At 39.3% G+C, this 25,000-nt stretch overlaps 1 protein-coding gene across 1 annotated transcript in view; it reads left to right on the plus strand.

Moving 5' to 3' along the window:
* Positions 1-5,804, plus strand: part of LOC121880321 — a gene marked incomplete in the record, with an annotated part of 159,381 nt that extends 153,577 nt beyond the window's left edge. The window contains 1 exon segment of the mRNA XM_042387478.1: positions 4,404-5,804. Within this exon segment, the coding sequence (XP_042243412.1) occupies positions 4,404-4,627 (224 nt within the window).
* Positions 5,805-25,000: the final 19,196 nt, after the last annotated feature.

Raw genomic sequence — 25,000 nt, forward strand, 5'->3', positions numbered from 1 at the left:
AGTATAATACAAGTCTTCCCCTACCCCTTCCCCGCCACTCTAACCAGTATAATGCAGTCATCTCCTACCACTGCCCTACCTCTTCCCCTACCCCTGCCCCTGCCACTCTGCAGTATAATACAAGTCTTCCCCCTACCCTACCCCCTGCCACTCTACCCAGTATAATACAAAGTCTTCCCCTACCCCCTGCCCCTGCCACTCTACCCAGTATAATACAAAGTTTGCCCCTACCCCTACCCCTGCCACTCTATCCAGTATAAAACAGTCTTCCTCTACCCCTTACCCTGCCATTCTACCTAGTATAATACAAGTCTTCCCCTACCCTGCCCCTGCCACTTGCAGTATAATAAGTTTTACCCCTACCCCTGCCACTCTATCAGTATCAAACAAGTCTTCCCCTCTACCCCTACCCTGCCCCTGCCATTCTGCAGTATAATACCAGTTTTACCCTACTACCCCTGCCACTCTATCAGTATAAAACAAGTCTTACCTTCCCTACCCCCTGCCACTCTATCAGTATAAAACAATTCTTCTCCTACCCCAACCCCTGCCACTCTAACCAGTATAATACAAGTCTTCCCCTACCCTACTCCTTGCCACTCTACCAGTATAAAACAAGTTTTTCCCCTTACCCTACCCCCTGCCACTCCACCCAGTAATAATACAAGTTCTACCCCTACCCCTACCCTGCCCTGCCACTCTACCAGTATAAAACAAGTCTTCTCTCTACCCCTACCCCTACCCCCTGCCACTCTACCGAGTATAATAAAAGTCTTCCCCTACCCTACCCTGCCACTCTACCAGTATAATGCAAGTCATCTCCCTACCCCTACTCCGCCACTCTGCTAGTATGTCCAAGTCTTCCCTTTCCTTACCCCACCCCTGTCACTCTGCCAGTGGCCAAGTTTTCCCCTTACCCTACCCTGCCCTCCCCAGTATAATACAAGTTTTACCCTACCCTGCCCCTGCCACTCTACCAGTATAAAACAAGTCTTCCCTCTACCTCTACCCTACCCCTGCCACTCTGCCTAGTATAATACAAGTCTTCCCCTACCCCTACCCTGCCACTTTACCCAGTATAATACAAGTTTTTACCCCTACCCTACCACCTGCCACTCTGTCAGTATAAAACAAGTCTTCCCTCTACCCCTACCCCTGCCCCTGCCATTCTACCCAGTATAATACCAGTTTTACCCCTACCCTATCCCCTGCCACTCTATCAGTATAAAACAAGTCTTCCCTTTCCCTACCCCTACCCCTGCCACTCTATCGAGTATAAAACAAGTCTTCCCTACCCTACCCCTCCTGCCACTCTATCAGTATAAAACAAGTCTTCCTCTACCCCTACCCCTACCTGCCACTCTATCAGTATAAACGTCTTCCCTCTCCCTACCCCTGCCCTACCCCCTGCCCTCTATCAGTATAAAACACGTCTTCCCTCTCCCTACCCCTACCCTGCCACTCTATCAGTATAAAACAAGTCTTCCCTCTACCCCTGCCCCTACCCTGCCACTCTATCAGTATAAAACACGTCTTCCCTCTACCCCTACCCCTACCCCCTGCCACTCTATCAGGTATAAAACACGTCTTCCTCTACCCTACCCCTACCCCTGCCACTCTATCCAGTATTATACAAGTCTTCCCTCTACCCCTACCCCTGCCCCTTCATTCTACCCAGTCTAATGCAAGTTTTACCCCTACCCTGCCCCTGCCACTCTACCAGTATAAAACAAGTCTTCCCTCTGCCTCTACCCCTACCCTGCCCACTCTACCTGGTATAATCAAGTCCTACCCTACCCCTGCCACTCTGCAGTATAATAAGTTTTACCCTACCCCCTGCCACTCTGTCGGTATAAAACAAGTCTTCCCTCTACCCCTACCCCCTGCCACTCTACCCAGTATAATACAAGTTTTACCCCTACCCTACCCCTGCCACTCTGCCAGTATAAAACAAGTCTTCCCTCTGCCTCTGCCCTACCCCCTGCCACTCTACCTAGTATAATACAAGTCTTCCCCTACCCTACCCCCTGCCACTCTGCCAGTATAAAACAAGTCTTCCCTCTACCTCTACCCCTACCCTGCCACTCTACCAGTATAATAAAGTCTTTCCCTACTACCACCTGCCACTCTACCGAGTATAAATAAGTCTTCCCTCTACCTCTACCCTACCCCTACTACTCTACCTAGTTAATACCAGTTTGCCTACCCCTGCCCTCTGCAAGTATAAAACAAGTCTTCCCCTACCTCTACCCCTACCCCTGCCACTCTACCTAGTATAATAAGTCTTCCCCCTACCCTACCCCTGCCACCCAGTATATACAAGTTTCCTACCCTACCCCTGCCACTCTATCGCAGTATAAAAGTCTTCCCTCTACCCCTACCCCCCCTTCTATTCTGCAGTATAATACCAGTTTTACCCCTACCCTATCCCTGCCACTCTATCAGTATAAAACAAGTCTTCCCCTACCCCTACCCCTACCCCCTGCCACTCTATCAGTATAAACAAGTCTTCCCTCTACCCCTACCCCTGCCCCTATTCTGCAGTATAAACAGTTTACCCTCCCTATCCCTGCCACTCTATCAGTATAAACAATTCTTCCCTCTACCCCTACCCCTACTGTCAGGTATACAGTCTTCCCCCTACCCTGCCCCCTTCCACTCTACAGTTATACAAGTTTACCCCTACCCCTACCCCTGCCACTCTATCGAGTATAAAACAAGTCTTCCCTCTACCCTACCCCTACACCCTGCCACTCTATCAGTATAAAACAAGTCTTCCTCTACCCTACTGCCACTCTATGAGTATAAAACTAGTCTTCCATCTACCCCTGCCCCACACCCCTGCCACTCTATCGGTATAATACAAGTTTACCCCTGCCCCTACCCCTGCCCCTGTCACTCTACCCAGTATAATAAGTCTTCCCCTACCCCTGCCCCTGCCTCACCCAGTATAATACAAGTTTTACCCCTGCCCCTACCCCTGCCCCTGTCACTCTACCCAGTATAATACAAGTTTTACCCCTACCCCTACCCCTGTCCTCTATCGAGTATAGAACAAGTCTTCCCCCTACCCCTGCCCTCTACCCAGTATAATAAGTCTTCCCCCCTACCCCTGCCCCTGTCCTCTACCCTATAACATCGTTTCACCCTCCCCCTCCAAACATCCCCCTACCTCCCTCTCCCAGTATAATATAAGTTTACCCTACCCCTACCTGCCACACTATCGAGTATAAAACAAGTCTACCCTCTACCCTACCCATTCCCCTGCCACTCTATCAGTATAAAACAAGTCTTCCCTCTACCCTACCCCTACCCCTGCCACTCTATCGAGTATAAACAAGTCTTCCCCTACCCCACCCCTGCCACTCACCCAGTATAATACAAGTCTTCCCCTACCCCTCCCCCTGCCACTCTCCAGTATAATACAAGTTTTACCCCTGCCCTACCCCACCCCCTGTCCTCTACAGTATAATACATGTTTTACCCCTACCCCTACCCCCGCCACTCTATCAGTATAGAACAAGTCTTTCCCCTACCCTGTCCCTGCCACTCTACCCAGTATATTACAAGTCTTCCCCTACCCCTGCCCCCTGTCACTCTACAGTATAATACAATTTTTACCCCTACCCCTACCCCCTGCCACTCTATCGAGTATAGAACAAGTCTTCCCCTACCCCCTACCCCCCTGCCACTTTACCCAGTATAATACAAGTTTACTACACCCTACTCCCTGCTACTCTATCAGTATAAAACAAGTCTTCCCTCTACCCCTACCCCTACCCCTGCCACTCTATCGATTGTAAAACAAGTCTTCCCTCTACCCTACCCTGCCCTGCCACTTTACCCAGTATAATACAAGTTTACCCTACACCTACCCCTGCCACTCTACCCAGTACAAGTCTTCCCCCTACCCCTGCCCCTGCCACTCTACCGAGTTTAATACAAGTCTTCCCCAGCCCCTGCCACTCTACCCAGTATAATACAAGTCTTCCCCCTACCCCTACCCCTCCGTATAATGTCATCATTTATTACTACAGCATTAGAGAAAATAAACCAAAGATCTATCATAATTTATATTTAACACTTTATTTTCAACTTTCCGTGTATATAATTGCTTATATCACAATTATTCACAACTATTACAAGACTCTTCTTTTAAGACTACTATTTTGTATAATGCTTGTCCATATTCATATAAAAAAACACTCTCCGGCCAGCATATGATATAGAGAACCTGAAAGTATAATGCTTTATCATCTAGATACTTGTATACGACTGTTCATCTTCCCTGGAGTACTCTATAATGTTTATCTTAGATAATATTCATTTAAAATCTCCTCCTTCCAGCATTTAATATATGAAATCCTTTATATTATTTCTAATATAAGACTCTATTTTCTTAGGTGAGACTCCAGCAGCAATGCAGACTAACGGAGGCAAGAGTCTTATGCTGTGGCGAATCTCTAGTCAAGGAGGAGGTGTGCTGGTCCATCCTCTGCTGCTCTGGGCACTGCTGGTGCTCTTGTTGTGGCAGGTGCTGTGTTGGGGCAGCTTGGCCATCCCTGGAGTGCTGTGTTGGGGTGGCTTAGCTTCCACAGCTGGCCTCCTGAGGGGCGGTGGAACCTGAGGAGAAAGAGAGAAAACGGACTTGCGAATGACGGAGTTCCCCCTTCTACTTGGACGTCCTTGTAGAGCTGCCAATGGTGTGTGGTGATGCGTTGGGATGTTGACGTTCAATCTGCTGTCAACCTTGACAGAAATGTCGATGGAACTGTTGTCTAGCGTTTGGCTTTGACTTTGTAACTATTGTATTACGTTTAATTTAGCGTTGGCATTTTTGGAACTAAAACGTAGTCTAACACCAAATTCAAATTCTTGACTAAGGTTCAGAGATTGAGTTTCACTGTGAAGCTTCATTCAGTGCGAGAGCCTTCAGTCACCGCGAGAACCTTCAGTCACCGCGAGAACCTTCAGTCACCGCGAGAACCTTCAGTCACCGCGAGAACCTTCAGTCAACGCAACGTCAATTTTTTCTTTGCCAAGCAGCTCGTCTCTAAGGTAGCATTTTTTACATGTTTGTCTCTAAGAATCTTGGTCGCGAAGCAGAAGTCCAACGCCAGAAAACGTCAGATTTTTTGCCAAAGAATTAGAACCAGATTTTGAATGCGAGACTGTAATCTTAACGCCAAAAGTCCAGATTCTTAATGTATACGTCCGAAATCTAGGAGTGAGAAAAGCCGCGGGACAGTGCAGCATAGACACCTGTACATACCTGAACAGTTCATCTACAATGTGTGTACACCTGATGAAAAAATAAAATTGTACATAAACAAAAAATATAAAACTCGTGTACACGTCAAAAGTGCCTTGTACATAAGAAGTCTCCCGTGTGAGTGTAGGTTACTAAGTGTACATAGTGTTGACATTTATATATATTTAGATAATGCCGTGTAGACGTTTGGTGAACCTCCGTGTACATACATTAAAGTGTACACCATGGGAGTGATGTGTACGTGATGTAGGTGCCGTGTACAGTACATCAAGAGAGAACTGGGTATACCCTTAATTAAGATTTCGTGTACATCACCAAATCAAGCTGTGTGCACCATCAAATTTAAGTGTACACTAACGAAAGATATGTGTGCATCCCGAGAGGTCCATGTACGCATTCGTGTATGTCATAGCTTCGAATATTCCTTTACACACAATCAAAAAAGTATCTTTACGGATGGGTTTTGTTGTCTCGGTAGGATTGTCCAAATCTTACGTTCGTTGTGTCATATTGTCTAACACGAAATTGTAAAGATACTTTTTGATTGTCTGTACACACGAGCATAAAAGTATCTGTACAGTAAGTCCGATGATTTCCTAAATGATCACTACACCTATGGCCGCAACGTAACCACCAACACGAACCACGCTACACATTGTTCGCAAGATTAATCTATTTTCTTCTGACTGTGTATATAATAACAACACGTACGATGGATAAAGCAGGAAAAGTCGCTAGCAAGCGATATACTCCTATGGCATTTTGCAATATCCATCGTCCGTAGTGTCACATTGTTTCGCAGAAATGTGCACAGATACTGATTTGGTCGTGTGTACATCATAAGATATTCATGTACACCACGAGACACCCGTGTACTTGAAGGTTTCGTGTGTTCCATATTGAAATTTTTTTGCACATATGGAAATAGCGTGTACACATTAAGAAAACTTTACTCAAAGAGAAGAATATGTACACCACGAGAGATCCAAGTACGTATTGGGAAGTACATGTACATAACCTGTCCGTACAGACTGTTGTTACGAGTCCAAGAAATGTCTGTTGTTGGTGTACTTATTCAGCGGAGGTCGCTAGGATAATTTCGAAATAAAATATTTAAATTATCATTATTGTAAATATTCTCCTGTGAGTATTATACCAGGTGGCATATATGTGTGTGTGTCATATATATCTGTGGCATATATGTGTGTCATATATGTCTGTGGCATATATGTGTGTGTCATATATGTCTGTGGCATATATGTGTGTGCGTCATATACAGTTTGTGTATGTGACATTTATGTGTCTGGCATGTATTTGTGGCATATGTGTAAGTCATATATGTGTGACATATACACCTGTGTCTGGCATATGTGTGTTATATGTGTGTGACATATACACCTATGTATCTGTGGTATAGATATATATATATATATATATATATATATATATATATATATATATATATATATATATATAATATTATTATTATTGTTGTGTGTTGTGTGTGTGTGTGCCAGAACCTGAAGGGAGTCTTGAAGGTCGTGACCGAGGTAAAAATGAAGTCTCAGAAGCATCTTTGAGAATACAGAATGTTATTTTGTTTTCACTTTGCCTCACTTCCTTCAACCCTCACCAACCACACACGTCCATCCCCTGAGCCCTTCCTCACCTCATCCCACTGGTTCCCCTCACCTGGCCCTCATCCATCCTCAGTTTCTGTCTCTCACGTCTCAGTCCTCATCGTGCCTTAGTTCTCAATCCATTATTTCACCCCTCATTTCATCTCATTCCCTTTGACTCTCACAGTTTCCAGCCCTCATCTTACACAACCTCATCTTTTAGCCCTCACCTATCACCCACTCAACAGTCACTCCACGCCCCTTACACCTCCTTCCTAGCCCTTACCTCACCCTACGTCCCTCGTCCGTCTCCTTTCTTCATCCTTCACCCAATAACCAAAGGATTGAGGTGATGTATTCTATTAGTTCATCATCCTCAGCTCAACTCTCAGCGTGATTCGTAAGCAGCTGAGAAAAGGGGATTCTAGACTATTTTTATTTCTTTGTTCACAACTCACTTTGAGCTAAGAGAAGGAAACTCTCTTCTCATTTCTGTTTCTCAAACTTCATCGGCATAGAAACAACTGACTGAGCTGAGAGCTGGAGGTTTGTATCTCAGTTGTGTGTCTTCACTTCCATGATAAAGAAACGAGTGACTTTGAGCTGAGAAAATAAGTCCTATCTCAGTTCGGGTTAGGAGAGAGTGAACCCTTGCCTCAGTTCTGTTCCCTGACGTTCATGTTTTTACTCCCCGGGTTAAGAGATAAGACATTCATGGCACTTCGAGCTAACAGGCGGTAAGTTATGCTCTATGGAGTTTCCTATGGCCTGGACGAAAGTTTGAGGATAAACTTTTTTCCGTATATTTGAAGTTTTAGTGGATACCTTCGTTAGGAGTTTTCCTAAGAGAAAAACTAAAATTAAAAAAAACTAACTGTTAATACCATGATAAGATCGGTTTGAAAACGTCAATATGTAACTGGAAATAGTAAAGTGACGTCACAATGAAAATGATGTTAAGATAAAATTACTATAGACATGTCAAGATCGTTTCAAAATGGAAACGCCAAGATAAAGCTACACTGTAAATGCCAAGATAACAACTACGTGGGGAAACTGATACGTGGTCTTACCTGGAGAATGTTAAAGATAGTGAAGATACTTAATCTTTGGTAAATAATTAATGATAATGTTTAATTTCGAGGTGACTAAATTTAGATATACTGTACCAGTAAATTTCCTGTAGGCAATTAAAATATTCTCCAGGTAATGCCACTAATTACACTATAGACCGTAGATTTATGTTGACTGTTGTAATAGCGATGATATTATTGTTGTACTATTAAATTTTGTACCTGTAAATAAAATAATAAAATATTTTTGATTATGCCTCTTTCTTTCAGTTGTTTCACTATTAATGAAAAAAAAATGAAAATGGGTAAAATATATAGTGAAATAGATTAATGTATCAGAAAATGAGAGGAGTGTATAATGAAGGTGATGAGACGGAGGGAACCAAGAACATTTCATTTTGAAATATCTTCGATGTTATTTCTAGGTATTCATTATTTTAGTAATAGTATTACTAGTAGTAATAATAATAATAGTAGTAGTAGTAGGCTGGAGGCCATTTAAACAAAGTAGTAGTAGCAGTAAGAGTAGTATTTCTGTTATTTATGTTACCGTTACCATTCTCCACAAACCAAGATAACACAGCAGATTCCAGAGGGTAGTAACAACAGTGGGTTGTAACAACAGTGGATTGTAACAACAGTGGGTAGTAACAACAATTGGGTTGTAACAAAGTGGGAGAAGTAACAACAATGGGTAGTAACAACAGTATGTAATAACAACAGTGGATAGGAACAATAGTAGGAAGTAACAACAGTGGGTAGTAACAACAGAAGTAGTAACAACAGTGGATAGGAACAATAGTAGGAAGTAACAACAGTGGGTTGTAACAACAGTGGGTAAGTAACATGATGGGTTGTAACAAAAAGTGGGAAGTAACAACAGAGGGTAGTAACAACAGTATGTAATAACAACAGTGGATAGGAACAATAGTAGGAAGTAACAACAGTGGTTAGTAACAACAGAAGTAGTAACAACAGTGGGTTGTAACAAAAGTGGGAAGTAACAACAGAGGTAGTAACAACAGTATGTAATAACAACAGTGGATAGGAACAATAGTAGGAAGTAACAACAGTGGGTAGTAACAACAGTGGGTTGTAACAACGTGGGTTAACAACAGTGGGTAGTAACAACAGTGGGTTGTAACAAAAGTGGGAGTAACAACAGAGGGTAGTAACAACAGTATGTAATAACAACAGTGGATAGGAACAATAGTAGGAAGTAACAACAGTGGGTAGTAACAACAGAGGTAGTAACAACAGTGGGTTGTAACAACAGAGGGTAGTAACAACAGTGGGTTGTAACAACAGTGGGTAGTAACAACAGGGTAGTAACAACAGTATGTAATAACAACAGTGGATAGGAACAATAGTAGGAAGTAACAACAGTGGGTAGTAACAACAGAGAGTAGTAACAACAGTGGGTTGTAACAACAGAGTAGTAACAACAGTGGATAGGAACAATAGTAGGAGTAACAACAGTGGGTAGTAACAGAGTAGTAACAACAGTGGATAGGAACAATAGTAGGAAGTAACAACAGTGGGTAGTAACAACAGAGTAGTAACAGTGGATAGGAACAATAGTAGGAAGTAACAACAGTGGGTTGTAACAACAGTGGTAGTAACAACAGAAAGTAGTAACAACAGTGGTTGTAACAACAGAGGGTAGTAACAATAGTAGGAAATATACAGTGGGTAGTAACAACAGAGGGTAGTAAAACGGTAGGTAATAACAACAGTGTAGTAACAACAGAGTTAGTAACAACAGTAGGTAATAACAACAGTGGGTAGTAACAATAGTAGGAAGTAACAACAGTGGGTTGTAACAACAGTGGGTAGTAACAACAGAGAGTAGTAACAACAGTGGGTTGTAACAACAGAGGGTAGTAACAATAGTAGGTAATAATAACAGTGGGTAGTAACAACAGAGGGTAGTAACAACGGTAGGTAATAATAACAGTGGGTAGTAACAACAGAGGGTAGTAACAACGGTAGGTAATAACAACAGTGGGTAGTAACAACAGAGGGTAGTAACAACAGTGGGTTGTAACAACAGTGGGTAGTAACAACAGTGGGTTGTAACAAAAGTGGGAAGTAACAACAATGGGTAGTAACAACAGTATGTAATAACAACAATTGGGTAGTAACAACAGAGGGTAGTAACAACAGTGGGTTGTAACAACAGTGGGTAATAACAACAGTGGGTAGTAACAACAGTGGATAGGAACAATAGTAGGAAGTAACAACAGTGGGTAGTAACAACAGAGAGTAGTACAACAGTGGGTTGTAACAACAGTGGGTTGTAACAACAGAGGATTGAATAACAACAAGTGGGTAGTAACAACAGAGTAGTAACAACAAGAGTAGTAACAACAGAGGTAGTAACAACAGTGGGAAGTAACAACAGTGGGTTGTAACAACAGAGGGTAGTAACAACAGTGGATAGGAACAATAGTAGGAAGTAACAACAGTTAAGTAACAGAGAGTAAGTAACAACAATTGGGTTGTAACAACAGAGGTAGTAACAACAGTGGATAGGAACAATAGTAGGAAGTAACAAGTGGGGTAGTAACAACAGAGGTAGTAACAACAGTGGGTTGTAACAACAGTGGGTAGTAACAACAGTGGATAGGAACAATAGTAGGAAGTAACAACAGTGGTAGTAACAACAGAAGTAGTAACAACAGTGGGTTGTAACATAGAGGTAGTAACAACAGTGGGTTGTAACAAAGTGGGAAGTAACAACAATGGGTAGTAACAACAGTATGTAATAACAACAGTGGGTAGTAACAACGGTAGTAACAACAGTGGGTTGTAACAACAGTGGGTAGTAACAACAGTGGGTTGTAACAACAGTGGGTAGTAACAACAGTGGATAGGAACAATAGGAAGTAACAACAGTGGGATAGCAACAACGGTGGGTAAAGTAACAACGAGAGTAGTAACAACAGTGGATAGGAACAATAGTAGGAGTAACAACAGTGGGTTGTAACAACAGTGGGTAGTAACAACAGAGAGTAGTAACAACAGTGGGTTGTAACAACAGAGGGTAGTAACAATAGTAGGTAATAATAACAGTGGGTAGTAACAACAGAGGGGTAGTAACAACGGTAGAGTATTCATATAGTGGGTAGTAACAAAGAGGGTAGTAACAACGGTAGGTAATAACAACAGTGGGTAGTAACAACAGAGGTAGTAACAACAGTGGGTTGTAACAACAGTGGAGTAAATTGGGTTGTAAACAAAAGTGGAAGTAACAACAATGGGTAGTAACAACAGTATGTAATAACAACAGTGGGTAGTAACAACAGAGGGTAGTAACAACAGTGGGTTGTAACAACAGTGATAGTAACAACAGTGGGTAGTAACAACAGTGGATAGGAACAATAGTAGGAAGTAACAACAGTGGGTAGTAACAACAGAAGTAGTAACAACAATTGGGTTGTAACAACAGGGAGTAACAACAGTGGTGGAACAATAGTAGGTAACAGCAGGTAGTAACAACAGAGTAGTAACACATGGGTTGTAACAACGGTGGGTAAAACAGTGGATAGGAACAATAGTAGGAAGTAACAACAGTGGGTAGTAACAACAGAGGTAAGTAACAACAGTGGGTTTGTAACAACAGAGGTAGTAACAACAGTGGGTTGTAACAAAAGTGGGAAGTAACAACAATGGGTAGTAACAACAGTATGTAATAACAACAGTGGGTAGTAACAACAGAGGGTAGTAACAACAGTGGGTTGTAACAACAGTGGGTAGTAACAACAGTGGGTTGTAACAACAGTGGGTAGTAACAACAGTGGATAGGCAATGTTAGGAAGTAACAACAGAGGGTAGTAACAACAGTATGTAATAACAACAGTGGATAGGAACAATAGTAGGAAGTAATAACAGGTAGGTAGTAACAACAGAGTGAGTAACAGTGGGTTGTAACAACAGAGGGTAGTAACAACAGTGGGTTGTAACAGAGGTAGTAACAACAGTGGTTTGACAACAGAAGGTAGTAACAACAGTATGTAATAACAACAGTGGATAGGAACAATAGTAGAAGTAACAACAGTGGGTAGTAACAACAGAGTAGTAACAACAGTGGGTTGTAACAACAGAGGTAGTAACAACAGTGGGTTGTAACAACAGTGGGTAGTAACAACAAGGGTAGTAACAACAGTATGTAATAACAACAGTGGATAGGAACAATAGTAGGAAGTAACAACAGTGGGTAGTAACAACAGAGAGTAGTAACAACAGTGGATAAGAACAATAGTAAGGAAGTAACAGAGAGTAACAACAGTGGGTTGTAACAACAATTATATAATAACAACAGTGGGTAGTAACAACAGAGTGGTAACAACAGTGGGTTGTTAACAACGTGGGTGTACAACAGTGGGTTGTAACAACAGTGGGTAGTAACAACAGTGGATAGGAACAATAGTAGGAAGTAACAACAGTGGGTAGTAACAACAGTAGTAACAACAGTGGGTTGTAACAACAGAGGGTAGTAACAACAGTGGGTTGTAACAACAGAGGTAGATAACAAGTGGGTTGTAACAACAAGTAGTAACAACAGTGGGTTGTAACAACAGAAGGTAGTAACAACAGTATGTATAACAACAGTGGATAGGAATGTAGGAAGTAACAACAGTGGGTAGTAACAGCAGAGTATAACAGTGGGATAACAACAGAGGGTAGTAACAACAGTGGGTTGTAACAACAGTTGGTAGTAACAACGGGGTAGTAACAACAGTATGTAATAACAACAGTGGATAGGAACAATAGTAGGAAGTAACAACAGTGGGTAGTAACAACAGAGGTAGTAACAACAGTGGATAGGAACAATAGTAGGAAGCAACACAGAGGGTAGTAACAACAGTGGGTTGTAACAACAGTGGTAGTAACAACAGTGGGTTGTAACAACAAGAGGTAGTAACAACAGTGGGTTGTAACAACAGAGGTAGTAACAACAGTATGTAATAACAACAGTGGATAGGAACAATAGTAGGAAGTAACAACAGTGGGTAGTAAGAGGTAACAACAGTGGGTGCAACAACAGAAGGTAGTAACAACAGTGGGTTGTAACAACAATTAAGGTAGTAACAACAGTGGGTAGCAACAGTGGTTTATAACAACAGTGGGTAGTAAACAACAGTGGAAAGGAACAATAGTAGGAAGTAACAACAGAGGGTAGTAACAACAGTATGTAATAACAACAGTGGGTAGTAACAACAGAGGAGTAGTAACAACAGTGGGTTGTAACAACAGTGGGTAGTAACAACAGTGGGTAAGTAACAACAGTGGATAGGAACAATAGTAGGAAGTAACAACAGAGTAGTAACAACAGTATGTAATAACAACAGTGGGTAGTAACAACAGAGGGTAGTAACAACAATTGGGTTGTAACAACAGTGGGTAGTAACAACAGTGGGTTGTAACAACAGTGGGTAGTAACAACAGTGGATAGGAACAATAGTAGGAAGCAACAACAGAGGGTAGTAACAACAGTATGTAATAACAACAGTGGATAGGAACAATAGTAGGAAGTAACAACAGTGGGTAGTAACAACAGAGAATAGTAACAACAGTGGGTTGTAACAACAGAGGGTAGTAACAATAGTAGGTAATAATAACAGTGGGTAGTAACAACAGAGGGTAGTAACAACGGTAGGTAATAACAACAGTGGGTAGTAACAACAGAGGGTAGTAACAACAGTAGGTAATAACAACAGTGGGTAGTAACAACAGAGGGAAGTAACCACAGTGGGTAGTAACAACAGTGGGTAGTAACAATAGCAGGAAGTAACAACAGTGGGTTGTAACAACAGAGAGAGTAACAACAGTGGGTTGTAACAACAGAGGGTAGTAACAACAGAGGGTAGTAACAACAGTCGGTTGTAGCAACAGAGGGTACTAACAACAGTGGGTAGTAACAACAGTGGGTTGTAACAACAGAGGGTAGTAACAACAGTGGGTAGTGACGACAGTAGGTAGTAACGGTCGTAACAGTATTAGACAGTAACAACTTTAGCAGAGTGTCTACTTGGTCCTACATTCCTACAAAGACATAATTTGTTTGAACAATTCGTATATTTTAGAACAGTCTCTATACGTCTCTCTGATTTTATAAGTACATGTTTGTTATTCTGACTTACTCTCATAGGACTGCCTCGCCGTCCGTGGGAGTATTATGACGAGATATTTAAGGAGTTGCTGAGTTGGTTATTAATTAGCAGTAATTATTTATTTCCTGTACCTCTCTTTATCTCTTTGGATATTCTACTCCAGTCAAATATACTCAACATACCTTCCCTTCTCTAACAATTATTTTACACAATACTGCTTGATCATTTCTATGTGCTCATATTTCACTTTTCTCTGCTTATTTTGTCTAACATGATGATAAAAAATACCCCCCCCCCCCAAAAAAAAAGGGCCAGTCCTCATCTCAGTTCAGATCTTTATCGTGTCTAAATGTATCGTTGATTAATAATAATTTATTCTCTAAATAATTTGGAATGTTGCTGTTTTCACGGTGCTTCTGGGGTCACTGCGCTAATTGTTTATACATTACTCACAGTCAGGGTCAGGAATTTGTGATACAGCGGGGCCGGAGGGTGAGCGGGCCGTTCCGCCTTGACGGCGAGTTGCTGCGCCAAGCCTCCCCACCAACACACAGGTGGTACTGGTAACGAAGCATAAGAACATAAGAACATAAGAAAGTGGGATACTGCAGGAGGCCGACTGGCCCATACAGGGCAGATCCCTTTCACACCCATCCCAGCACTTCCATGTGCCTATCCAACTTCGTCTTGAAGCTCCCTAGCGTCCCCGATCCTACTATAGCACTCGGTAGCCTATTCCACATATCCACAACTCTATTACCAAACCAGTGCTTGCCTATATCCTTTCTGAATCGGAATTTATCTAATTTAAAGCCATTTGTTCTCGTTATTTCGTTATTACTGAGATTCAGAACATCTTCCATTTTACCCTTGTTAATCCCACTTACCCACTTGTACACCTCTATCATATCTCCCCTAACTCTACGCCTCTCATGGTTTTAATGGTATGGATCATTTTTGTGTTCTTTGCTTTGTACTCTCTCCGAGAACCATTCTATAATAAGGACACCAGAATTGAACCGCATAATCCATGTGTAGCCTCTCACTAATGCTAGGTAAAGGTTCAAGAAGATAACGTCCAGCGAGTTCTGTTGCTACTCCCTAGATATGAACCCAAGAATCCTGTTGTTTGCCTTGTTGGGCACTTCAATACATAACACAGGTTTCAGGTGGGTTGCCAACAAATACACCTAAGATCTTTTTCACAATCACAGGGGTTTTCCTATTTCCGTGTTACCTAGTTTATACTTAACATTTGTATTCGTCTCCCTATCTGTAGTACCTTTATGTTAAAATTCATTTGCCAAGTCTACTGACCACTCATGTAAGGTATCTAGATCTCTTTGAAGGTGTTCAAAGTCACTGTCTGAATTTATCACTCTCCCTATTTTGGTATCATCTACCGATTTACTAATCTGGGTTAACCACCTAAATCAAGATCGATATGAATATAACAAACAGCAGAGGGCCTATACAGATCCCTGGGAACTTCGCTTTTGGCCTTTTAGTCTGACTTAAATCCATTTATGCGCGACTCTTTGTTTCCTACCAGATTAACATGACCTAATCCATTTTAATAATGATCCAGCTATTCCATGTGCTCTACCTTCCTTATCAATCTCATGAGGGACTCTATCAGTGCTACTGAAATCGTACAGAGTATATCTCTGGCTTGTCTTCTCCTACCACTTCATATACTTCTGAGAAAAAGCTAAGCAAATTTGTGGGGTCAGAACGTCCCTGGGTGAACCCGTGCTGGGAAAGAATGAATTAAGTTGAATAAACTTCCAGGAATTGGTTTCTGATTTTCGTAGCCAATAATAAACTCTAATAACTTGCCTATGATTGACTTGAGACTAATGGGACGGTAATTTGATGCAATTGATTTATCACCTTTTTTTGAAAATCGGAACTACATTTACAAGTTTCCAAGCTTCCTGGCACTATTTGATTCTAATGACTTATTAAATAAAACTGCTAATGGATTACTCAGCTCATATCTACATTCTTTTTTAATATTCTAGCACCCTCGTGCAGGACCAGGCGATTTATATGAAATTCGGTTGTTAATTACTTTAAGCACATGCTACTAGTAATATTGATATTCATCAACATATTTTCTATACATCGTTATATATACCTTATGAACTTCTGGAAACTGTGCTGGGTTTTCATTTGAATACAGACGAAAATGACTATTTAACGTACTACACATTTCTAACCACATCATCAGTCATTTCTCCTGCTTCATTAGTTTAAGGGGACCTATTTAATCTCTAACCTTTGATTTATACAGTTGATGCAAAGAAGCTTTGGGGTTATTTTTTCGATTCGTTTGCTACCTTGAATTTCATAGGTATGCGCTTGCTTATTTCTGTTTTTACCTGTCTTGTTAGGTTTGGTAGTAACCAAGTAGAGTGATTTTCGCCTTTCTTAACTTTTCTATATACTCCTTCCTTTTTCCTAAGAAGATCTAAGAGTCTATTATTCATCCATTTGGGTTGGTTCCGTATCGATCTGAATTTTCTTTTAGGGATGTGTTTTATTTTTGAGCATTATGGATTGTGCAATAAATTGTTCATAAATTGCTTCTTCTAGAATTAAATTCAGGGTTCTCCGTCCTAAGTTGACAGTTCCGGAGGTGTGGGGGTCTTTTTGACATAGGGTCATCATAGGTCTCTCCTTAAGCTTCACCGTAATTAGCCTTCTAAAATCCGGGATCAAGGCCGAATTTTCCTTCTTTACCTGCCATTCCATATTATGTTAAAATATATGGCTTTATGATCACTGTTTCCTAGTTAGATCTCAATCCCAACATCTTTTTACTAGATTTTGCCATTTATAACTGAGAACTAAATCAGGGATGTTATTTCCTCTAAGTGGGCGAGTTTATGAATTGATATAAAAACTATCTTGTACTGCTTTAGAAAATCTTCAGATTCATTATGGCTTCGTTGATTTTTCAATCTAAGCCTGAAAGTTAGAAATCTAGCACAGGATACATACATTGTTTCTATCAGATTCGCTTCTTTGGCTTCCTCCCATAGCAATTTACCATCGTTTCCTACTCAAATTGGTGGTCTATATATAACACCAATGACTACGGACTCATGCCCTCACCAATCTCTACCCAAATACTTTCATTGTCGCTATTTGTTTCATGTTTGATTTGTACGGCTTTTAATGACACCCTGATATACACTGCTACACCGCCCCCTCTCCTTCCTACTCTGTCAAATTTAAATAGGAGGTTTATATCTGGAATGACAAATTCTGCTAAAAATGTTTGCTGTTGAATTTATCCATGTTTCCGTTATTGCAATTATATCCATACCTTTACTAACAATGGCCCTGAGCTGGTCCATTATTTTACTATCAAGCTTCTACTATGTACAATGCAAACACCACATATTTCTCCTGTTTCTATCTGTTTACATTTGCCGGCTTCGACGTTTGTTACACAACTATATTTTCAGCATTATCTACTTCTGTTTCAATGTTGTTTTTCACATGGTAGACTTTTACCATTGATGGACATATTAAAACCCCACCTTTACTACCCTGTCAAGATTCGACACACGAGATGAGACGGATGATGTTTATTAATATGAGCCGATGACGCTACTGATGAATGATATGGAGTGATGCTAATATAATGTTTATTAAATTAATTGAAATAGTTTATTGAATTGAAACAGTTTATTTAGCCAGAAAAACACAGACACAGAATGGATAATAATAACAATATTAACATGGCTGAGCCAGTTGAGAACCTGAGCTCCCTTTTAGGCACCTGATATATACTATACATTTATCTCAAGGAAATATTATGTAACATTTGGTAACATCTGGAATAGTACACATAGCATGGTGGTAATAAGAACATCTCATAATGTTACCACGGTTATCACTTCAATATTTATTTATATTATTTATTTATTATTATTTTTTTTAGTGTGTGTGTGTGTGTGTGTGTGTAGGTCTCTATTTACCTTTACTGTATATCTCATAATATAACGGGGAAGTGAGATATATAGTAACGCAAGCCAGTCGTCACATAACGTCAAGCTACGGTAAGTGGAGCGTCACGTAGCCTTGATAGTAACAACATACAGGAGTCATAAACAGTATTTATGTTTACTACACAACATATAGTACAAAGGCCCATATGCAAGATCAGCAGTGGTGTATACCATGCTGTAGTACTCCCATGGTTGTTATGCAAGAAGCGTTTTTGGCTAAAAAAAAAAAAAAAAAATTGATTTGAATGGACATAAAATGTATAAATCTGCAAAGGAATAATATTTGATATACGATATACTCCATATAGAACAGCACATGCAGAATTGTATTGTTCTTTTTAAAAGCGGTCCATGTTTGTGTACGAAAAATGCCGTCAGCCTCTACTTGTCTCATCGCCGTTTATATCCTCCAAATTCGCCTAACCATCATAAAACGTAAGCCTTTAAGATAACTAATACAACTAATTTATGTGTAGAAATGTATTGAAGTCAAATTAAACTAAAAAAAAAGTCGTAAATGGTCTATTTGAAGAGTGGTGAGAACAGCTTCCTCTGGGATGGTGAATGACGTCCTTTATCAGAATTAATATCGACCCAGTTTTCGTAATGAGGGCAATTAATAACAGTCCAGCACTACCAAAATAATTATTTCCTTAGTATAAATAATTTGTAGCATAAATTTCACACTTTAATAAGTCCAAATATGCTGGGTAACCAATGCCAGGTGAATCCAAACTGGTCCATCCGTGATGGTCGATGGACGTCCTTTATCAGAATTAATATCGACCCAATTTTCGTAATGAGCGCAATTAATAACCGTCCAGCACTACCAAAATAATTATTTCCTTAGTATAATTACTTATTAGCCTAGATTTCATATTTTAATAAGTCCAAATATGCCAGGTAACTTGTGCTAGGTACTTCCCAGGCAGGTTTCATTTGTGTATCAGTTTAACCACAATTTGCTACTAATAAGATAAATTCAGTAACCTAAATTCATGTTTTATTTTTTTATTCCCTTAGTGACTCAATGTATTACAAGAAAGAACTACTTTACGACTTGTTTGGGCCAACAGTTGGAGTGGTGATATTAATTAACTTTGCCATTCTAAGTGAGAGAATCAAATGTAGATATATTGGCTTTGTATGTCCATGATTTCAACAAAAATGAATAAGTCCATCTAAAGTAAATGGAAGTGATGCTATTATTATTTTTTGGCCATCCAGCGAATTTAATGATTTTAAGTTGACCGATTTTTACCAGTTAAGTTAGGTTACGTTAGATTAGTTAAGTTGGGTTAGGTTAGGTTTGGTGACATTGAAATTATGTTTTTTCAAATGCCAAGTAGGTGGATGACCTCAACATTCATTTGATTATGAGTAGATTAAAAACATAAGTTGTGTTTTTTTACAAATTCAGACTCCGTAAAGTTCTAATGACAATCACCTCATGATAGATGTTTCACCCTATACACTAAAGTATTGTTTAATACCAAAAGAAGTCATTGATGATAATATTTAATAACAATATTTCAGGTATTACGACCTGGTCGTCGGGACTGAACATCGTCGTAAGTCAAGGAGAGACTGTAATACATTTTCATCTTTAAACTCCTTGTATCTTACCTAACTCACCTTGATGCTCCACTCAATTATAGCTAGATGTAATAATTGTAGAAAGTAATCACAGGTATGACTCCCTTTACCGTTAATTGTTTTTATATTACAATTCTTGGATATTCAAAGATAATGAAATTATGAATCTTCAATAAATGTGATATACGTACATTCTAATGATGACAACAGAAATATGTCAGACTTGACTAATTAACTGTAACCAGAAATTAACCTAAGTGAATTTGTCCTTAATCCAACCTTTAAAATATGAAAGACAGTATACTTTATTTTATGATAGTTAAGTCAGTTTCCAGTTAGGTAGGTTAGGTTAACATTTTTATATAGATCATTAAAATTTTAAAGGGGTTTTAATTTTTGTTCTATGAATTTCTCCAAAAAAAGGGATCAAAGTTTTTGAATCACCATAACAATATACACTGTAGTACATTAGAAAAAAAAAATTAGTGTGTGTTGCATATCAAACCAAACAAATCTGAGTTTCCTTTGGAATTTTTTATTTTTAATTTTTTTTTTAACAGACAAAATTACCCTCAATATTTAGATGTTGGAAACTTATAAATATTAACCCTCATAAATATAGATGTTTCAGAATTTGCAAATTTAACTAACACAATATTAATGACTTTATTTTCACTTACAGGTAGAGATACAGCTGACTATTCACCTTTCACCAATACTGAAGAAATAAATCTTGGTATCATTTGATTGATGGGGAATTTTTCCGGTTCCAGGGAAGATTTTGGAATTTGCTTTCTAACCTAACCTCGGAACTGGTTCCCAGACTCTGAATAGAAAATTTTGGAGAATCCGTAAAATCCCCAAATTACTGATAGACCAGAAAAAATGCAGTTTCTGGAATTTTCTGAACATATACCTTGGAGAAATCATAACATGCTATATGCCTTAATTATTATTTTTTTTTTGTATTTTACACTGTGCATACATACGTGGATATCAAGTATTAATTTATTTGTGAAATTTGTGGATGATTTTTCTTTTACAATATTTTACTCTTGATCATCCATGTATTATAACATATCCTGCTTTTAATAAAGGCTATATTCTGAAATAAGCATTATCATTGTATTCTTATCCTTATTATTATTACAGTTTATATTAAACATTAAAAAATGCAGTAATGATTTGCAATTAACATTGCAGACTGTATTGAGGATATTTTTAAACCATTTAATTATCATCTTGTTCTATGTTTAACATTATTAGTCTCTGATTAGTTGGTAGAATTTCATGACTATACCTACTGCATATGGGTTCCATGACATTTGCTCACAAGATGAACCTAATCTAACCTAACATGTCTTCATTTCCATAATAGTTGAGTATATGCCTTGTAAACAAATGTCTGCACACTAACTACCTGTATATGAAGGCTCTCTGGTGAGGATCCATATACAGTATTTACATGTAATATTTTTCCAAATAAAAGGCCATTTAAACAGCAGAGACTTTTCTCCGACTTCTGGTTTAGTCCATGTCTTAACATATTGTATACATTTTTACTCCTGACATTGGGAAAGTGTTCATGTCTTGTTTTTTTGAAAGGGTATTTATTGCATTACTATAATCAGGTGGAGAAAAGGAGGAAACATTGTCTCAAGTTTTCATATCTTGTAGATAACTGGCCTTGTATAATATGAAAGTAAAAATTTTGATATAAAGATAATTTCCTGTTTGATAGAAAACTAACAGTTATGGTGATATTTTTTCAAGATTTTATCCCAATTCATCTGTACAGTGAGTTCATCACTGTCATAAAATTATAATACCTAATATTGTACTTTGGTATATTCTACTGACTTGATCCACAGAACAGGCCATAGTTCTCTTTATTACACTCACCCAACCCCAAGTTCATGAAAAACTTATAACTTTATTGTTAGATTTTATAAGGATAAAGAAGAAAGGAACAGATATTACACTCAATTCCTACGTTTTTATGGTTGCCCCAGGCTTTATTTACCTATATTCACTGTAAATGATCGTATTTCATACCCAGAATTGGCTTATAATCCAAGAAAATAGGAAAATGAGGTTCACCATAGCTTTGGATTCAAGTTTTTTATGCTCGTAAATCGTGTAGCAAGAGCAAATGTTTCGTGCCACTGACAACGTTTTCAGGGTGCAAGCATACCAACCCTCAAGTCTTCCGGCAGTTGGTACACCTGACTACACTACGATGACGTAGTAACAACAAACGACAGTCGGGTACCACCATGGTCCATCTTGAATAATCACCAAATTTTCACTCCATTGTATTACCACCGCCGGGATACCATGGCATGGTGTACACCACGGCTGATCTTGCATTTGGGCCTCTATCACGAATTCCTACCCCCGACTGTACCTTCCCAGGAGTGTTTGATCACGGAACTTTAATAATAATAATAATAATAATAATAATAATAATAATAATAATAATAATAATAATAATAATAATAATAATAATAATAATAATAATAATAATAATAGAGAAGAAAGAGAAAGAAGGAAGAAGAAGAAGATGAAAGTTGAAAGAAGAATAGTTATTATCAGTTGTTAAGAATGGAGTTCTGAATTTGTCCAGCCTTTAAGAAAAAGTAAAATTTATACAAGTTTTTATCACATTGAAATGATTGCTAAGTCGTTAAAAATTCTTAAACTATGTACCAAATTTGCAGTACAGATCACATTTCATATATAGATCCTGCAAAAGTCCTACTTTTTAAATGGGTAGTAACAACAGTGGGCAGTAACAACAGTGGGCAGTAATAACAGTGTACAGTAATAACAGTTTACAGTAACAACAGTGGGCAGTAATAAGAGTGTACAGTAATAACAGTGGGCAGTAATAAGAGTGTACAGTAATAACAGTGGGCAGTAATAAGAGTGTACAGTAATAACAGTGTACAGTAATAACAGTGGGCAGTAATAACAGTGGGCAGTAATAAGAGTGTACAGTAATAACAGGGTGTAATAAGAGGTACAGTAATAATAGTGGCAGTAATAAGAGTGTACAGTAATAACAGTGGGCAGTAATAAGAGTGTACAGTAATAACAGTGGGCAGTAATAAGAGTGTACAGTAATAACAGTGGGCAGTAATAAGAGTGTACAGTAATAACAGTGGGCAGTAATAAGAGTGTACAGTAATAAATAGTGGCAGTAATAAGAGTGTACAGTAATAACAGTGGGCAGTAATAAGAGAGTGTACAGTAATAACAGTGGGCAGTAATAAGAGTGCATAGCACAATAGTGGGCAGTAATAAGAGTGTACAGTAATAACAGTGGGCAGTAATATGAGTGTACAGTAATAACAGTGGGCAGTAATAACAGTGGGCAGTAATAAGAGTGTACAGTAATAAGAGTGTACAGTAATAACAGTGTACAGTAATAACAGTGGGCAGTAATAACAGTGGGCAAGACAACAGTAGACTGACCCCCCCCCCTCCTCTTACCCCCTCACGTTAATGGCTCATAAACAATCTTCGACAGAAACTTGGAAAGACTTTTATCCTGAAGAAGTAGATCAAAGAATTAGGCCAGAACTCTCACAAATCTTTGAAGACCTCTCTCCACTGTACACTAGTATTGTACTCTGCTCCTTCTCACTGGAGACCTAATAATGTACAGCTCGTTTATGTACAGTAAAAAAAAACGTTGTGTATCAGAATAATTTAGCCAATATACTGTTTGTCTATTTTGAAAGTTGCTTAGGTTTTGTCATTTACTTTATTTTCTATGATTTCTTATATCTCCTTTTACTCACAAATTGAAATTAGTGACTCTTGTTGGCCTATATTTCTCACAAGTCTTTCGTGATAAAGTTTGGCATCAGTTTTTTCTTGTCCAACTTCTCTCATAACGTCTTCTTAGTTATCACATCACCCAAGATCAATATTCCTTAATACGAATTCCTAAAACTTATATCTTGGTGAAGTTAAAATATAGTGATCGGTACTTAATATCCCTCTACAGAACCAAATGAACAATACTTATTAACACCTGTTAGTTGAGTCACCTGACACAACAGCATCATTAAGGGCGACACATTGTAAGATTCCACGAGAACTCTCTCATAAAGCCTTGTATACGTCATCCACCTTCCATCTTTCACTTTCCATCTATCCATCAACATTTCTAACATCCATCTACTCCATCGTCCATCTACTATCTACCCTCATTTCCAACATCCACAAATCTTCGTCAGGATTAACAAAAGAACTCCACTTAGTGCTTCATGTTCCGTTATCAGTATTTACTTGAGGCTCCACACTAAAGTTGGCAGCGTTCAGGAGTCCAGAACCGGGAGCCAAGTAGAGTTCAAGACTGCGATAAATCTGACTCCGGCTCTGATTCCAGCTTCAGATTTGGCTCCAGTACTTTAAACTCCGGCTCCAAAACATTTCCAGCTCCGGCTCTGGGTCTTACAGTCGGTTTTTGGGTCCAGAACACTCCCAACTCTGGCCCACCACACGCACGTAAGCCCCCCTTCCTCCCTCCCTCTCTCCCACATCTTTTCCTCTACCTAGACCAACTTCTTTCAACGCGCATTTAACTCACAGTACTTCAAATGCAAAGCGAGCAAGAATTTTAAGACAATCTTAAATTAATATTCCTCCCTCATATTCGGTGCAAATGCACGTTTTTATGGCCTGAGTACAAGACGCGTAAGTCCCGTGATGTCCGTATGTGTGTAGCTAATCGATAGTTTCCTTTCAGTAGGTTATATTTTTTGAGTTGCTCGATGAAGACTTTTTTTTCAGGGTACTCAAAATTCTGCCGAAGATTGCACGTAAACACAGGTCTTAGAGAAATATGTTCGTATCTGGTGTAGGAAAATCAACCTGTTCTCGGCGACATTTGTGCAAGAAACGTCTAGGCGGGATAAGAACATGTAATTGTTAGACTGTTAGATTGAATATACAACTGGATGTTAGTCTTTCTTAGCTGATGTGTAGGAAATTGACAAAGACACTGTTGTATAAATATAGTTTAGTTTTGTCCCTCTATCCTCCTCACTTCCTATTACCCTTTCCCTTTCCTTCCCAACCCATCTAGTCTTACGATTGATAGATAAGATTCAAAAGGCATTAGAATCAATCGGCAGAATTCACTAAGGCTCATATTGTTTAATGAATAATGGACGGATTCAACAATATCAGTAACAGACGCGCAAAGCATTTAAAAATTATCGAATGCGTCAAAACCCCTGAGTTGACAACAGAGTATCTGCCACGACCGTCCAAGATCTATGGGACCAAG

Source organism: Homarus americanus, unplaced genomic scaffold (genome assembly GCF_018991925.1).
Source record: "Homarus americanus isolate GMGI-L3 unplaced genomic scaffold, GMGI_Hamer_2.0 scaffold20930, whole genome shotgun sequence".
Lineage (NCBI taxonomy): Eukaryota > Metazoa > Arthropoda > Malacostraca > Decapoda > Nephropidae > Homarus > Homarus americanus.